Source organism: Periplaneta americana, chromosome 1, assembly GCF_040183065.1.
Source record: "Periplaneta americana isolate PAMFEO1 chromosome 1, P.americana_PAMFEO1_priV1, whole genome shotgun sequence".
In the NCBI taxonomy this organism is placed as follows: Eukaryota; Metazoa; Arthropoda; class Insecta; order Blattodea; family Blattidae; genus Periplaneta; species Periplaneta americana.
This window is the reverse complement of record NC_091117.1, coordinates 103,664,847-103,683,366: the sequence shown is the minus strand read 5'-3', so window position 1 is coordinate 103,683,366 and position 18,520 is coordinate 103,664,847. Positions and strand designations below refer to the sequence as shown.

The following is an 18,520-nucleotide window of genomic DNA, read 5'->3' as shown; positions in this document are numbered from 1 at the left end:
GTCTAGATATTAATGTAATAACTATGTAAGCAATTGTATTCAATTAGAATTAGAGTCTGGCTGGGCGGAAGAGAAGGCCTACTGGCCTTAGCTCTGCCAGATTAAATAAATAAATTATTATTATTATTATTATTATTATTATTATTATTATTATTATTAAAAGCTGTATAAGGAATATACCTACCAAGTTTAAATTATATCAGGTCATCCATAGGGATATCAAATAAGTGCAATTGTAGGATATAGGGTTAGAAGGAAACACAAGCAAGTTTCTGCACGTTTATGTCTCATGTCCTTAGAAAATGCAAATTTTCCAACAATACATCGCCACTTTCGCCAGCCTCCGTAACAAAGGCCAGAGAAAGAGAAAGTGAATGAGAGAAAAAAATAATAGCTGAAATAACTCGTTCTATCACAGAATCGTACTTGAAAATAAAATCATATATAAACAATGCACAGACATTGCCTTAGTAAGTAAACTTCACTCTTTCAATGCAGAAGCAGTGTTTCGAATGGCATGGTACCATCATTTTATGTAATACCTATTTTGCTGTTGTTTTACCTATCTTCTTAATGTGTACTTGAACAGAACTTAAGTATACATTCAATCTAAGTCATGTCTACATAACGCAAAGATATGAAGAAATTAATATTTTTCCGTATAGCTAAATCTCAAACTTCACCATTCAGATAAAACATCCATCTACTCAATAGATTGTTGAATGTAATACGAAAGCTGTTCAATAATAATTCATGTTTTTTACACACGTAGTTTTGAATTAAATATTTAAATAATGTGTTATACTGTTAATGTAATACTCATCTATTACATAACAATGATATCGTTCAGTTTATTTTCGGTTTTAACTTGTGACAGACATCCAAGTTGAGACCTGTTTCATTTTAATGAGAATTTTTTAGGGCTTCATGCTGAATGTGATCAGAAGTAGACTTTGCATATTACACAATATCCTGGAACTTAATATTTCCAGCTATGTACAGGTTCCATTATCAGTGCAGGTAGGTATGGCCTATTCTGTTGGGCTCATAATGTCTGGCAACTGAGTAGCGATAATTCTTTGCTCCTGTTTATGTAAGAAAACTAATTTTTTCATTCATAGTTACCTTTTAGTATCCGCATACAATCCATATACTTATATCTTGATGTTGTCTATCAATTGCTGGAGTCAAATAACACACACAAATAATATAAATGTATGTAAAATAAATAATTTATTATGGATTAATAAAATTAATCGGTCATATTACTATTAAAACAGAGGAAAAAAAGTCCAATCACAGGTTCTCAAAAACTAATAGTCACATGACCTGCATAGTGTTACCTATGATGTATTCAGTAGCCTCAAGCTGTTGTGAAGCCAATATGGCGTCTGTTACTAGAATGTTATAGTAACACAACTCCTACGGACGTGAACATTAACAATGCTGCTGCTTTGTGAGGCAAGATAGACAAAGAAAGCTGTCAGAGATCCTGAACATTTTATTATATGCCGCCCATACACTGATAACAGAAAAACTGCACATTCCATGTTAAGGCGAGATAAGTTCCAAGACTGCTTACTCTGAACAACTGAAGGTTCACGTACAGGTTTGTGTAGAGCTCAAAAGGATGTTAAAGAAGGAAGTTGGGGAGTTTCTTTCGAAGGTCATAACTAGAGATGATCATTTTGATCCTGAGTGCAAGCAACAAAGCTTTATGGAAATCTTCATTATCACCAACACCAAAGTAAGCTAAAGGTGATGGTAATCCTATTTTTAAACATTCAAAAAATAGTTTATCAGTCAGTATGTTGTACAGCACACACAACTGTGACAGGACAATACTATACTGCAAAAATGTACAAAGACCTACTGTAAACAATCATGTCAGGAAAAACCAATCACATCTCAATGCAACAGAGTGAATGCTTCACTATGATAATCCACGGCTTTAAATGCAAATGCGGAGCTAAATAACAGTATACTGTCACAAAAACAATTCATTACTGAACAGCCCTCGTATTCTCTCACATAAAACTTTTGTTACAAAACACACTTCCTTGCTACTTATGTACAGGTTTTCCAGCTGTTTCATCTTCTACAGCATAAACTAACAAAACTAGTATTGATCTGAATGGAGGGGAGGGGGGGGGGGGGAGAGCAACGGTGAATTGTTCAATGGTTGAGATGTTTGGACTTTTTCTATAGCTGATTTTCAAAATTGTAGCATAACATTTTGAAGAGTGGATCTTTCTTTGTCATCAGCTAGGAGCTGTTTGTAACAATTCCCACAGTAGGTTTTCACCTGACGACAAAGAGAGATCCAATCTTCCAAACATTATGTTACAAATTTGAAAATTCGCAATGGAAAAAGTCCAAACAGCTAAACTAACAAAACTAGCTTAAATGTGATTATCTCATTAAAATTTCCTTTTCACTTTAAATCACATTCAGGATTCCTTTCTGCTATAATATAAGGCACAATCCATGGAAAACTTTCACCTTTAAGTATGAATACAAGACCTCAATACAGACGAACTTCGGTAATCGGAATTTAAGTTTCCTTGATTTGTACCCAATGAAAGCCTGAAATTTTGTTCATTGCCAGAAATGTGTAACTGGATACAGAATATCTATGTAAACATAAACATTAAAAAATAAATAAATAAAAATAACTGCTACGAAAATTCTCAGTTAATATTGTCTGCACTTTTCATGCAGAACGGGAAAACTTTTATACCTTTCAAAGAAAACTTCTGTAATAAACCACATAAAAATAAAACTGTATTTAATTTAATCAGACAATAATCTATTTTATTGTCTTTCACAAATGTGGGAACATATGAACGGATCTCATTATGGACACTAGAATTCCAACAATGGTGAAAGATTCTTAAGTGTGTTATGATTTGTATTTGTCATTTAGAATAAGAATTTATTTAGATTTATATAAATAAAAATTTTGCTTTCATAAAGTTTCGGAATTGAACAAATTAGTGTGAACTGAAAAATAACAAGCATAATAACTCCAGCTGTGTTTGGCACTGCAGTTTTAGCGCCAATTTCACACTGATGTAATTTGTTGCTCAAGCATATTTAGTAATATTAAGACATATGCCACAAAGGTGTTAACAAAGTAAGTTGTCGAAAGTGCGAGTGATAAGTGGTGTTTAAGTTGCAATCAACATCTGAAAAACTTTTGAATATGGACAAAGAAAACCACAGGTTGTTTCCACTGTCTTAACCTTCTCAGATAGTTTTAAAGAGGAGCAAAGGAAGTCGTAGGTTTCAAGATAGATAGGAAAACGAATATTTTATTTGTATTGTGGATGATCAAATAACCTGTGTGATCTGATCTGTCACCAAACACTTCATCATCATCATCTGTGGTCATACAGCCCTTTTAGTTTAGCCTTGATCTCCTTAAGAATTGCCGCCCAATCTTCCCTCTCTAGGGCTCTCCGTCTCCATTTCTTAATTCCTGCTTTAACTAGATCATCCTGAACATCATCCAACCATCGTAGTTTAGGTCTTCCTGCTCTTCTTTTACCACTTAGCGTGGCATCTAGTAATCTTTTAGGAATATTATTATTGTCCATTCTGATAATGTGGCCCAGCCACTCCAGCCGTCTAATTTTTATATCAGTAACAATACTTGGATCTTTATATAGTTTTTGTAGTTCAGAATTGGTCCTAATTCTCCACTCTCCCTTATCATAAATAGGGCCATAAATTTTTCTTAAAATTTTCCTTTCCCACGTATTTAAGATGATTATTGCTCATTCAGGTAGAGTCCAGGTTTCACTTCCAAAAGTCACCGTAGGTTTAATAATTGTTTTATAAATCCTCACCTTCATTTTTTTTTTTTTTAGATATATCTGGTTCTTATAATTTTATCTAATGCTCTGAGGCGTCGATTACCAATGGCTATTTTATCCTTGATCTCAGTTAATATGTTATCCTCGGTGACTATCGAGATGAGATATTGGAACCTTGACACTTTCTCAAAAGTAACCTCATTTAAGACAACAGTTTTTACAGTATTGTCTCTCGTGGTTATGTTATTCATATACTTTGTCTTTGTTCTGTTAATATTTCATCTTGGTTAAGGCAATTAACTTTCTAGGGATTCCAAATTCTGCCATTGCATCAAATATATAATTCCTATTTATTGTATCAAATGCTTGTTTAAAATCAATATACAACTGGTGTAACGGTAAGTTAAATTCGTCACCAAACACTTGCTGCACCAAAAGAATAGAAACTGAGGAGGCATTTCGGCACCCACTGTAAATGTTTCGAATCCTTGAAAGGTGTTCAGCATGATATATGAGTGGCAAATTGAAAGGAAACGCTTCTTCATGATATTGGAAAGCAAAATCAAAGTCCTGTAAGTTCCAATGAATATGCCTATTATAATTCCACTTGTAGCGAAAACAACTTTTAAACTTCTTAACTGGATTAATTAACCCATTAAAAATTCCATATATTATATCTTCAAGGAGCTTGAAACCAGATTTGAATGAGGTAATAGTCCAAAAATGTAATCAGTAAATTCCTATTTTCAAATAATATTCCATAATGGACATTGTTGTTAGAGTGAATTTATGTTGTTGTTAACACAATATTAGCAATGTGTGCTTTTGCATGATGCTCTCTAACATTAAAATTTTTAAAGACTTTTAATCGTAATCTCCAAGTGAATGTAACATGATTGTGAGAAAAGGAAGAATGACTTTCCAGATGCGACTGAGGAAAACCATGCTAAATCTCATTCAAACCAGATGCCATGTAAGCAATTTAACTTCCAAAAGTTTTTAAATCTATAGAGCATACATTATTTCTACAGGATTCACATATTTTTGTATACATCCATATGCATATGGATACGGATATGTACGGTACAGTAACGAGAATTATTTACACATATGATATGGCTTCTACAATCTTGCGTGTGTTCGTGTCCTTGCCATTTGCATTTAAGATAACAGTTATCTGATGATCCTACAGCTGTCAGTTGCCAGTTCCCCTTTCATTTGCTCACACCTACAATTCAAACGACTTCGGTTTTCCCCTATGTCCATGAATACAAATTTATCTGCACAGGTAGTTGCCTATCTATGTATGAACTGGCTCAGCATAATGCACCAGTCTGACATGACTGGTCTAAATCTTGGTAAAGGTCTTCTAAAGCTCAATGGTCACAATAAAATACCTGTATAACCTACAACACCTCACAATCTGTTTTCTCCCTCTTAAATTGCTTACTTTATGTGTTGTTGTTGTTTTCTAATGCCAGGCGTTTGACAATAAAGTCATTTGACCTCTTGCACTCCAATATTTTTCAAAGATATTATCATGGCCAGCCACTGAAGAACAGATTTTGAGGTGTTCCGAATCCATTTCTTGGTTTGAGTTGCACAATGGGCAGTTAGGGGACTGATATATTCCAATTTTATGCAGGTGTTTGGCCAAACAATCATGGCCTGTTGCCAATCTAAATGCAGCTACAGACGATTTGCGTGGTAAATCGGGAATTAACTGTGGATTTTGATGCAGAGAGTTCCATTTTTTCCCTTGGGATTGTGTTATCAAATTTTGTTTGTTGAAGTCTCAGTACGAGGTCTGTCTAAAAAGTATCCGACCTTTAATTTTCCCGCGCAAAGTAGTGATTCTAAGGCGGCGCCACTGTGCATGGTGGAAGGAGGAACCGTAATGCGCATGCTTGAATTTTTTCACCGCATTCGTTTGTGCCAGTCACTGGCTGGTGGTCGCCAAGTAAGGTGCTGTTCTAAGTGTTTGTCGGATTTAGTTTTCTCGCAAGATGACTGAATGAATTGAGCAAAGATACTGCATCAAATTTTGCCAAAAGCTTGGTGATTCTCAAAGTCAAACAATTCGTAAGATTCAGCAGGTGTTTGGGGAAAATGCGATGGGTGTAACACAAATTAAGGAGTGGTTCAACCGATTCAAAGATGGCCGCACATCAGCGGAGAGTGAGCAGCGTTGTGGCAGGCCCCAAACTGCTCGGAGTGCAGCTGTTGTTGAGAGGGTGCGAAATTTGGTCATGGCAGATCGTCGTTTGACCGTGCGGGAGATTGCCGAAGAGGTTGGAGTGAGTAAAGATTCTGCACATGCAATTTTGCGTGATGATTTGAACATGAACCAAGTGGCTGCGAAATTCGTGCCCAAGTTGTTGTCCCCAGAACAAAAAGACCTCCGTCGTAACGTTGCACAGGACCTTCTGGACACCGCCAACACTGATCCTGGGTTTCTGAACACCGTGATAACTGGAGATGAGTCATGGGTGTACGGGTACGACCCAGAAACAAAAAGACAGTCGTCGCAATGGAAGCATCCCGAGTCTCCAAGGCCGAAGAAAGCGTGGCAGGTGCGAAGCAAAATCAAGGTGATGCTGACTGTTTTCTTTGATGTCCGTGGAATTGTGCATCACGAATACGCACCGGAAGGACAAACGGTGACAAAGAAGTACTATCACAATGTTCTCTGGCGACTCCGTGATGCAGTTCGGCGCAAAAGACCAGACATGTGGACAGCGAACAACTGGCACTTGCATCACGACAACGACCCCACACATTCATCCCAATTGATCCACACTTTCTTGGCCAAACATGGAATTACAACCGTTCGCCAACCTCCCTACGCTCCAGACTTGGCTCCTTGCGACTTCTGGTTGTTTCCAAAATTGAAGACACCACTGAAAGGATCCCGTTTTGAGAGTAGAGAAGAGATAATGCGGAACGCGACGACGGAGCTGAACACTATTCCAAAAGAAGACTTCCATAGGTGTTTCCGGCAGTGGAGGGATCGGTGGGCTAAGTGTGTGCAAGCACAAGGGGCCTACTTTGAAGGGGATTAGGGTCCCAACCCCGTCAGGTATTTGAAATATTTTTTCTGGCTAAAGGTCGGATACTTTTTAGACAGGCCTCGTATGTAGATTTAATAAATCTTTTCACAGAGTAATACGTAGATTTAGTAACAGGTCTGTAAGGAGCAGTGCTGCCCTTCTTTGCTAAAGCATCCGCATTCTCGTTTCCCAGGATTCCACAATGGGATGGTATCCATTGGAATACAATTCTTTTATTGAGTGATATTAATTGAGAGAGCATTTTAGTTATTTCTGCTGTTTGAGATGAAAGTTTGTGTTTAGAGACTATTTATAGAATAGCTGCTTTGAAGTCTGACAATATAACTGCATTTTTAAATTTATTGATGTGGCATAGAAGATTCCTGAGACTTTCACTTATTGCAATGATTTCTCCATCAAAACTTGTTGTTCCATACCCAAGAGATCTATAAAGTGAGAAGAGACAGCACGTAACACCTGCACCAGCACCTTGTTCTCTGGAGATCAAGGATCCGTCAGTGTATAAATGAAGCCAGTTTTGTGGAGGGTACCTAATATTAATTGTCTCTAAAGACAATTGTTTTAGTATTTCAGTGTTTATTTCTGATTTTAGTATTTCTTCTGTTAAATTTAGATTATATTCTATATTTAATAGAGTTAAAGGGTTTGGTTTAATTTGTAGGTTGCTTACTTTATGTTGATTTACTTCAAGCAATTCATATAGTTCTTGTCATGTTCTAAAACTTTTGTCTTATACGTTTTTTACATAAAACATAGCAATAAAATTAACACTGTAAAACAATATTAGTAGTAAATTAAAATGGAAATTGATGAAGCGTATATCAAATAAATCGACAATTTATAATACTTTTTACTCACAGTTCTCAAGTAAATTAACTCATTTCGGTAAAACTTATGCATAACACATGATTCTGTGAAGATTTCAAAATCGATTTTTGTATCATATCAGTACTTTCTCTGTACTTTATGTAATAAACAGATGTAGTCCAAGCCATTAACTTCGAAGAATTTTAAATCAAGTGTTACTTTCGTAGATGTAGACTCATTTTCCTTTGGCAATGGCTCAAAGCACCCTTTATTTTCTATGTAGACTCATTTTCCCTCCTGGCCTAGTTGCCTCATGATTGAAGCTTTATTGGTGTTACTTATGAGTAGAGCCCGGATGTTTGGCAAAATGTCTTTTTTTACTGGATGGAAGTAAATCATTATTTGTATAGATATAAATGTGATTTGGAGTAAATCGAAGTAATAGGGGCAATTTTTATTTAGTCTATTTTGCCTTTTTAAGGTGTCTCTTACAAATAAATGCCTTTTTTTTTTGTCATTTTAAAGCAATATTTCTTGTTTAGTTGAAATTTTTAAATTAATTGTAATGTAATGTGTATGAAATTTAATATTTGAAACAATGACTACCATTACTAACAATAGTAAATAAAAGTAATTTATTTTGCCGCTTAATCTGCTAATAATCGTGCTTTAATACTATTGGTGTAATATGAATAATGATCGATAATCCACAGTTACAAATATAATACTGCCATATTTTCACGATAACAACAATCAGCTTTATAATTTTAAATATTAAGCTCATTCTCATAAAAGTTGTCACATAGCATTTCCAATAGTTGCTTTCATATTTTAAAATCTTACTGTTACAATTTTGTGCTACACGTGTTTATTATTGTAGGAGAAAAAAGAAATTTAAGTGAGGAACAGTCAGTTACAGTATTGTCGGGTGATAGAAGGTATAAGATCAGTTAGCTGGAACAGTGTTTCGCAACCGGTGTGCCTTCACTAGGTGAAAGGTGTGACACGAGCTTTTACCTATTATTGTAAGAAACTGATAAAATTAAATTTAAATCAAATTAAAATTATATTGTTCTTATAAATATATTTTTGCATATAGGCCATTCGGTATCTCGTAAAACCTACATGCGCGTGAACCTACATACCCGCCGAGTTAGTGACATGTCTAGTGACATCGAAGACATTATAGAGAAAATGAAGCGCAGTCAGAAGCTGTCACGTCAGATCAACGAGTCTATCGATATTGGCAGTCACGCACAACTTCTTTTCTAAATTCGGTATATTGATGGAGATGTAGTTGCAAGTCGTTTATTTTTTTTTGCAAAGAACTGCCTGAGCGAGCAACCAGTGAAGAATTGCATTAGTGCTTGTACAGACGGAGCCGCTTCTATGACAGGCCGAATAAAAGGATTCGTGGCTAAAGTACGTGAAGTAAATCCTAATATATGGAGCGACCACTGTCTCATTCACCTCGAAGCCATTGTTGCTAAGTCTTTGCCATCTCCTCTGAAAATTGTGATGGATGAGGTAGTAATAGTCGTGAACTTCATCAAATAGCGGCCCCTAAATACGTGGCTTTTTTTCGGCTTTGTATCAGGAAATGGATCAGAGCACATTATACTCCTGCTGCATACAGAAGTGCGGAGGTTATCATGGGGTAAAGTGTTAGCACGAATGTTTGAACTTCAAGAGGAGGTACCGTACTTGAATTTCTTACTATTGAGGGCATGAGTACGCAGATTTATTTGCAGATGATGAATGGGTATCTAAGTCGTTATATCTTTTTGATATTTTCGTACATTTGAATGAGCTTAACAGAGAAATGCAAGGTAGGAACGAAAATATTCTGACTAGTATGGATGAGATTCAAGAATTTGTGAATAAACTGAATTTGTGGATACAGATTATTTAAAACCGGTGGTTTACATGTTCCCTACTACATGGCCCCTTGCTGACGGTAATGAAGTGTTGATGGACTTAATTAAAGAACATTTAGTAATCGTGCTGGAGAAGTTAGAAAGAATTATTTTGGAAAGAGTGTTCAAGATTTCGACTGGGTTCGTGATCCATTCATTGTGGATTCAAACCATCTTCTGAATAATATACTCGTATATGAGGAACTGGCAGATTTAAAAGCGAACAGAACACTGACATTAAAACTTCTCGAAATGCCTTTGGAAACATTTTGGTTGTCAATAAGGAGTGAATACCCAGTTATTTCCGAGATGGCAGTTAATATGTTATTGTCAATTTCAATTACATAATATATGTGTGAAGTGGGCTTCTTGATGTTAACTGAAATTAAAACATCAAAGAGGGACAAACTCAAATCCATTGATGAAGAAATGAGGCTTGCATTGTCAACGATTCCGCCATGGATCAACCACCTCTGTGCAGCTAAGCAGGCCCAAGTATCACATTGAAGATATGAGTAGAGTTATTTACTTTAATATTAGTAATAGAAATGTGAATTTTCTACAGTGAAGTTTATAAATTGTTAATAATGCAAGAATCTATTTCTCTTTTATAATAATAATAATAATAATAATAATAATCATGATGATGATGATGATGATGATAATAATAATAATAAATTTGATTACATTAAGTAATTATATTAAGAGAGTTACATTATACGTTTTTGAGGGACTTAACATTTTGGTGTGCCGTGTTGAGTCTAGGCCCATCTAGGGTGTGCCGTGAGTAGAATAAGGTTGTGGAACACTGAGCTACAATGCCTAAATTCAGTAAACCACTGAAAAGTAAACTTCATGCTTATGTTTTCAACCAATGGAACAGTTTTGTTATGTAAGGTTTGTGAAAAGACAGTTAATCACGAAAAAAAAATCTTTTACAAGTCAACATGTGACACCTAAGAAGTAAATATGTAAGTTATGTTGATATAATTTTAATTAATTGCTAAAATATAGTACGCCTCCTTAAAATTTATAATGCCTTTTTTGCCTGCCTATTTTAACTGTTATAAAATGCCTAAACATCCGGGCTCTACTTATGAGGTTCAAACCTGTCTTCAAACAGTAGACTAAACAACTCATTTTCCTTTGGCAATGGTTTAAAGCACCCTTTATTTTCTAAAATGTAAAGCATAAAATGTCGAGAATTCTTGACAGAGCTCATGGTCAAACTACAGTATAAGCTATAAAAGTGACCTCTCAAGTGAGACGAATAATCAACAGGCTTGCAGCTCACGTAAGTTTCCTATCCACTGCCCCAAGATATCCCTTTCAAAATGCTCATTCATGTATTTTTAGTTCCTCATTCCATAGCTGTCACAGCAGTCTAGTGGCTAGAGACCTGGACTTATAATCCTGTGGATCCGGGTTCCATTCCTGGCATACCCCCCGATTTTTTAACTTGTGTTGGGCAAGCCTGTGATCCAGGGAACACAGGGGTTTTCTTCAGGAACGTCAGTTCCCCTATAGCATCCCTACAAATCTCCATCTCATTGCACGTGTAGCATAGATCAGTCTCCTATGGCTGACCCACAACGACTCTGTTAGTAAATAGGTCTACACAACTGACTTCCTGAGTGAATGACGAAAAATACAGTATACGTCACTAGTTAAAAAAATATATATATAATTTCTTCCGCTTCTTCATTTATTCTTAGGCGAATTTTTAAATAACTGCAAAGTGGCACAGACTAGATAAATGTCAATCCTAGCAAGATTCTTGACTGAAAGTAGCACTTACCTTTCATTCTACAATTCAAGCATCCTAATGTGTCAAAATGAAACAGGATGCAAGATTTTGAATTACAGAATCTCAAACTGTTATCAAATACAGACTCTTAATGGAGTGATACTGTACTGAGATTCTAAATAATCACCTCTAAAATTAATTCAGTTTTATTATCCATGACGACTTTCTTTGACTTACTCCATGACATTGGTCAATACTGTAAATTAAACTCTTCCAACCTCGTTCTGCAGATATAAGCAACACTTTCAACATATCATAATAATAGCATAGTAACAACTTCAGATTAAAAACTGTGTTAAAGCTATCGTAGAGATAATGTATAAGGTAAGAGGTACCTCGTATTTTATATTATTATTATTATTATTATTATTATTATTATTATTGCATATGCATTAGAAAATTTCTGTTGTGAAGTGAAATTTATTCTAGGCACCAAGACTTCCAAATAATCTGTACTATGGGTGCATATCATTAAAATTTTGCACTTAAATTGCGTGTATCCACTCTCAATTTCAGTTCAGACACTATCAAATGAATGTAAAATAAAGATATTTGAGAATTACACTGCATATCAATATGTAAATTGCTTCATATTACTGTAATGATGGTACATGCCAATATCAAAACACTGCCCGAAACTTCTATCAATAAAATCTAACCAGACATAACAGGAAGGAGACGTATCAGTGTGCACAGGAAGACCTAAGAAAATATGCTCCATGTTTACAAGACATCTTGCTGACTAAGACAACACTTAGAGAAGAAAATTGTTTGTTACATATGTTAAGATGGCAGCATCACTGATACACTGGCTGCCATCTCACTGCTATAATTCATCACATATCAAAGTAATTACGTCAGTGAGGCAGTTACCAAATTTGGGGAACATCATCTTGTTAAATACAATGCTGACTGAAGGCTACATACAATGTAACACAGTAAATATTGAAAGCTTTGTTAAGTGCACGTTAAAATTTCTCTCGCTTTACCCGTGTCTCTACGAAATGTCACAAAATATTTATTGTTCACTATTTCTTTAGTTCAAAGTTACATTTAAGATTATATAATAATATTAATTATAATAATTATATTAATAATTTTGTTTCTCTTTTATTTAACTGTACTAAAAATTGTACTAAATTATGTTCAGCATCCTTCCATCTCTACTTCAGTAACCTAACTAGTAGTAGCTTGCTTCTTCCACCTTAGCCGCACACGATATCGTGATTAAAAAAGTGTTTATACACAGAAGTGTCAAATTTCCTGGAAAAACCTGAAACAAAAACAAGAAGTAAATTGCAATTCTAATTATTTACACACTTGTTTTCTAAATTCAAAATGCAAAAAACTGAAATTTCAGTTGCTTCATAATGCAAGACTTGCAACAGATAAAATGGGGTGATATCGGACGGATTTTTGTATTTTTTTAAGGTACTGCTTGTGTAATGATTGATAATTTACGGTTTTTGTGATTATACATTATTATGTATCTCTAGAATGTGACAATCTACAAATGATGAGCTGGCGTTCAGAAATGAGCATAATACAATCATTTAAAAACCCACAGTCAGGGTGATTTTGGACACTAATGTTTATAAATAACTGTCCGATGATCTTGCCTCTGTGAGGTTTTTTCGGACACATTTTTGTGTTTAAAAAATACTGAAATTATTGCTACTTTATTTTAAACTTTTATAACAGATACAGCCTTAATTACGTAACATACAATGATATTAAATGTTACAAAATAAATTAAATAAGCAATCTGACAAAAATATTTACTTAACATGTCTATTACAAACTCTCAGAAGCCTTTCAATAAGACAATTTGCCTGTTTTTACAGTGACAATAGCCTTCTTCATATTCCAGGATCATAACTGCATCTGCACTTCAAACCTAGCTTACCTATGTGGCATTATGCACTTCCTTCAATAACCCCTTAGTATGCTGGTTTTTTTAAATAACCGACTCGAAATACAATAAAATTACCTCACTTCACACACGAAAGAATGATGATGTTTTGCAAAGAAATAGCAGAAACTAATGTTAAATTAATTGGATCTTAATCAACAAATGATTGAGAGTGCACATTTGAAAGTATTCTTAGAATAAATATAAATGGTTTTTATGATTTTGTTTTGCCGCTCAACAATGGATATCCTGTAGCACGAAAGAATAAAAAAAATGTTTTCACATCAAAGATAATTAATTCAACAATCACCCTGCAAAAGCGTAGTAAATTTACATTGAGCAGCAAGCTGTTACCAACACTGAAACACAGAAAGTCAATAATGTCAGATATCACCCCATTTGACGGAACACCTTACAAAGGGATTACTTCACGCAGATGTTAGCTTTTCACTGTCCACTGAATTGACTAGTCAAACTCTGCTTCCTGCAATTTACACTTTCCTAACATTTGCACAGTTTTCTTTTGCCCATTCAATTTCCTTATCTCCAGAATGTACTCAATATTTACACTGGTGAAATTTGAAATTTTCTGTAATTGAAACACAATCCTGAACTTTTACTAATCATGAATTATATGGTCATTTTGACATAAAATAGCAATTAATTACAATATAAAATAAAACTGTGATACAACTATTGCTGAAGATGGAACACTTTACGAAGTACACACATCATTGGCTTACAAGCAAAACACATTAAGTAAGAAATATTACCTCTGAGAAAAAGGCGTTTTTAAAACTCTTAACAATAATGAATACTCAAAAACCTGAGAGCTAGAGTGGGGTAAGTCCACTTTTTTTGAAACTGATATTATTACACATTTGAAGTGCTCTTATTGTGATGCATGAGTGCCACAATGCAACAAGTCTCTAATAACAGAAATAAACGAAATAAACAAGATTATAATGATGCAAGTCCAACTCACTTTAGAACCACATTGAAGGAAGTCCACTTACTAATATTTGGCTCTAATAATTTTTATAGGGAGCAAATGTAAGTCCACATAAGCTATTTTAGCTCTTAGGTTTTGATAATACAATATAATATTTGTTTTATTCAGTCTTATGACAAATCAATTATTAAAACAATGACATATATTTCATAACATGTAGTCATTGAGTTTTATACAAAGTAAGTTACGAATGTTTTCGCCCATTCAGGCATCTTCAGGTTCTGTGTACAATATCTCATTATTAATCTGTATGATAATTACAATGATAGTCGATGAGATGGACTGTTTAAAATTGATCATGATATATATGAAATGTACAAACATATATATAATTAAAATGTAATCATGTTACAAGGTCATAAAATTGTGAAAATTGTGAACACGTAGTGTTTTACATTTTAAACTTCATAATACTCGGTGTAGATCTTGTTTTGTAGATTCCATTAAAATGATGAATTATATCTGAAATATATAATTATGAAATAGAAAAGAGCAAACTTTCAAACTTAAGAGTGTGACTGGATTGAATTATCAAATGTACTCACGTTATTAAAACGTGGCAACTGCACAGGCTGTTGTGATATATCATTATGATCTGAAGTAGTGTTTATCTGTAATGAAAACTTTAATGTCAAAATTTTGAAAATTTTAAAGTCTTGAAATATACTAATTATGTGAACATACTTACGAGGCGACCTTGCTGCTTTAGATACTATGGCTAATGTGACGTGAGCGATGTATGTGCTCGTGTAGACAGCTGACGCGGAAGGTATATCATGAGGTTTCTGTCACTTATAACAGCTACTATACGTGTGTAAGACATAAAAAATAAGTGTAGCCTAAGTGAAACACATAAGACTGAATTTGAATGTCTATTATATTAAACTACTGTTACTTGTATTTTGATACATGAAGAAAAATTAAAAATATGACTATTTTGTATGTGAATAATAAAATGTAAGTCTAGAAAGTATTACTTATATTTAGAGCTAAAATAACGCAAGTCCATTTAATTCCAATGTAACAAACAGATGGAAAATAAAAGGTGTTGATCATGTAAAGAGTAAGTAGTAGTCTATACAACATAAATGAGATTCATATGAAACGAATAAGAGCACAAAAATAACAAAAATGACAATTTTTTTGTTTTTAGGCTCTCCTGTAAAATTATTGTTTTGTGACTTGCGTCACTCTAGCTCTCAGGTACAGAATTATAATAGGGCATATATATTATTATTTTTAGTAAGTTGTTTCTCTTTATGTGTATTTCATTTTCCAATTCTAAGTTTATACACAGAGATTATGTACATTATATATATCTTTTTCTCAGAAGTAATATTTTTGACAATGTGTTCTGCTTGTAAACTGACGATATATAGTAACAGCAAAGAAGATTCTTTGCTTTCAATATAATTGCAAGAAATCATAATACTATTCAAGAAATTTTTCAGCTACTGATGGTAATGATACACTATCGGAAAAATTACATGAACTAGAAAAACGAAGAAATAAAAAAGTGTAGCAAATATACCAGATTTCCATTCTAAAAAGAATTAACTGTAAATGGGTACATTCTATATGTTCACAATATGGCAACTGACTTCACTGTAAAGTGTCTAGGCACTGAACCAACAACATATTGTTCACAGTAATTAGATGCTTAGGTGATTATATTTCTTCAGTGGTTTCCTTAAAATTAAGATTAGTATGAAAATTTTGTACCCGTATCATGGACAGCTTAATTACAAAAATATTACAGATAATAAATAAGTGTAACAAATGATGAGGCATGAAAGAATACTACAGAACTAGAACAACATATTTTACAGAGCAAATATTCAAGATAATTTCTTTAAAACAATATTTATGTGGCTTGCATTTGTCAAATTTATTACACGTTGTAAATAAATGACATTTAGTATGTTGAATACAGATTTAATATTCAGTGGTAGATTATGAAGTATTATTTAAGAAAATGTAAAGATATTTAATTTAAAGCTAAGATGTCAGAATACAGGACACAATTTTTTATGCATAATAAAAACTTTCCAAATGTAATGTGACTCTACTGGGACATTAAATGCAGTCCAATTCGATATTTATTCACATACATTTTCTTCTCATTTAAAAAACGATCTTAAAAAAATTAATAAATAAATTTTCTTAGCACAATTTACAAATACATGAACTGAATAACAGCATTACCAGGATGGCAGTCAATAACCAGCTAGTGGGAGATTCTCAGTTCAAGGTCGTGCTCCCCTAGCAGCTTCTTCCAATGCTCGAACTTTCATTTCACGCTCCCGTTGTTGCCTAGAACCAAGCAACTGTTATTACAAGCACATCATGTATGGAGAAAGTACTTTGCAAGGCATGTGACTCACCTGATATATTCCTCATGCTGAGCAACAAGGGAAGGGTGGGGATGTGGAAATCGCTCTCTCTCAAGCAACATCTGACGCTGGAGTTGTTCGTGTGCCACAGCCTGTGCTGAGAGCTGCAACCACATCAACCACCAGTGACAAATAAGACTTATGGGTAACAACAATTCAAGTCTTATTGCTACTCCAAGATTCATTATAAACTTAATGATTTTCTCAAATTCGTATTTATAATTAATTTTAATCGATACAAAGCAAAAATGCAAACAACATTCCAAATGCCTGGTTTACTCATTAGGCATCTTTAATTAAAAAAGGGTCATGCAAGACAAAAATCATGTTGCTTCATAAATAAATCAATCAATCTTTTCAATGTATCCAGCTGTTTGTTGACAACATAAAGTCCACTATAGTCCACTGTAGTCTATTCAATTGTTGTTTTTCACGAGAAATTAGGGGTATTTTGATCGGTGGCTTCCTAAATAAAGGATGTGCTTTGTTTAATGCTGTGATAGGCTTATCTCTCTTGACCTCCACTCCATTACAGCTAGGAAAACAAAACCAAATCTGAATAATTTCGAGGGAAAAATTGTTCCGGAGCCGGGTAACGAACCCGGGACCTTTGGTTTAACGTACCAACGCTCTACCACTGAGCTACCCGGGAACTCTAACCGACACCGATCCAATTTTTCCCTCTATATCCACAGACCTCAAAGTGGGCTGACAACCGTCAAGCAACCAACTTTGAGTGCACACTAACTCCGTGTGACTTAAATTGTGGTTTTCTGTTAACGAACAGTGACGTGTATTATGCAAATCAAGATTTCAGGTATAACTCCCTGTAAAGTTGATTTGAATAATTTCGAGGGAAAAATTGTTCCAGAGCCGGGTATCGAACCCGGGACCTTTGGTTTAACGTACCAACGCTCTACCACTGAGCTACCCGGGAACTCTAACCGACACCGATCCAATTTTTCCCTCTATATCCACAGACCTCAAAGTGGGCTGACAACCGTCAAGTAACCAACTTCGAGTGCACACTAACTCCATGTGACTTAAATTGTGGTTTTCTGTTAACGAACAGTGACTGTATTATGCAAATCAAGATTTCAGGTATAACTCCCTGTAAAGTTGATTTGAATAATTTCGAGGGAAAAATTGTTCCGGAGCCGGGTATCGAACCCGGGACCTTTGGTTTAACATACCAACGCTCTACCACTGAGCTACCCGGGAACTCTAACCGACACACATCCAATTTTTCCCTCTATATCCACAGACCTCAAAGTGGGCTGACAACCGTCAAGCAACCAACTTCGAGTGCACACTAACTCCGTGTGACTTAAATTGTGGTTTTCTGTTAACGAACAGTGACGTGTATTATGCAAATCAAGATTTCAGGTATAACTCCCTGTAAAGTTGATTTGAATAATTTCGAGGGAAAAATTGTTCCGGAGCCGGGTATCGAGCCTGGGACCTTTGGTTTAACGTACCAACGCTCTACCACTGAGCTACCCGGGAACTCTAACCGACACCGATCCAATTTTTCCCTCTATATCCACAGACCTCAAAGTGGGCTGACAACCATCAAGCAACCAACTAACTCCATGTGACTTAAAATGTGGTTTTCTGTTAATGAACAGTGACGTGTATTATGCAAATCAAGATTTCAGGTATAACTCCCTGTAAAGTTGATTTGAATAATTTCGAGGGAAAAATTGTTCCAGAGCCGGGTATCGAACCCAGGACCTTTGGTTTAACGTACCAACACTCTACCACTGAGCTACCCGGGAACTCTA

At 34.8% G+C, this 18,520-nt stretch overlaps 1 protein-coding gene and 2 non-coding genes across 16 annotated transcripts in view; all 3 read right to left on the bottom strand.

Annotated features, from left to right (window-relative positions):
- Positions 1-266: 266 nt before the first annotated feature.
- The window catches only part of Gug (arginine-glutamic acid dipeptide repeats grunge), a 257,116-nt gene continuing 238,862 nt past the window's right edge, over positions 267-18,520 (bottom strand). For all 14 annotated transcript variants that reach the window (XM_069825198.1, XM_069825188.1, XM_069825191.1 and 11 more), the window contains 3 exons: positions 16,728-16,840; positions 16,549-16,656; positions 267-12,692 (listed from right to left, as the gene is read on the bottom strand). In XM_069825198.1, the coding sequence (XP_069681299.1) occupies positions 16,590-16,656; positions 16,728-16,840 (180 nt within the window). In that variant the 3' untranslated portion in view covers positions 267-12,692; positions 16,549-16,589. The remainder of the gene's footprint in view (positions 12,693-16,548; positions 16,657-16,727; positions 16,841-18,520) is intronic.
- TRNAN-GUU (transfer RNA asparagine (anticodon GUU)) lies at positions 17,602-17,673 on the bottom strand. Its single transcript has one exon. It is a non-coding gene; the product is annotated as a tRNA-Asn (tRNA).
- TRNAN-GUU (transfer RNA asparagine (anticodon GUU)) lies at positions 17,886-17,957 on the bottom strand. The gene has a single exon. It is a non-coding gene; the product is annotated as a tRNA-Asn (tRNA).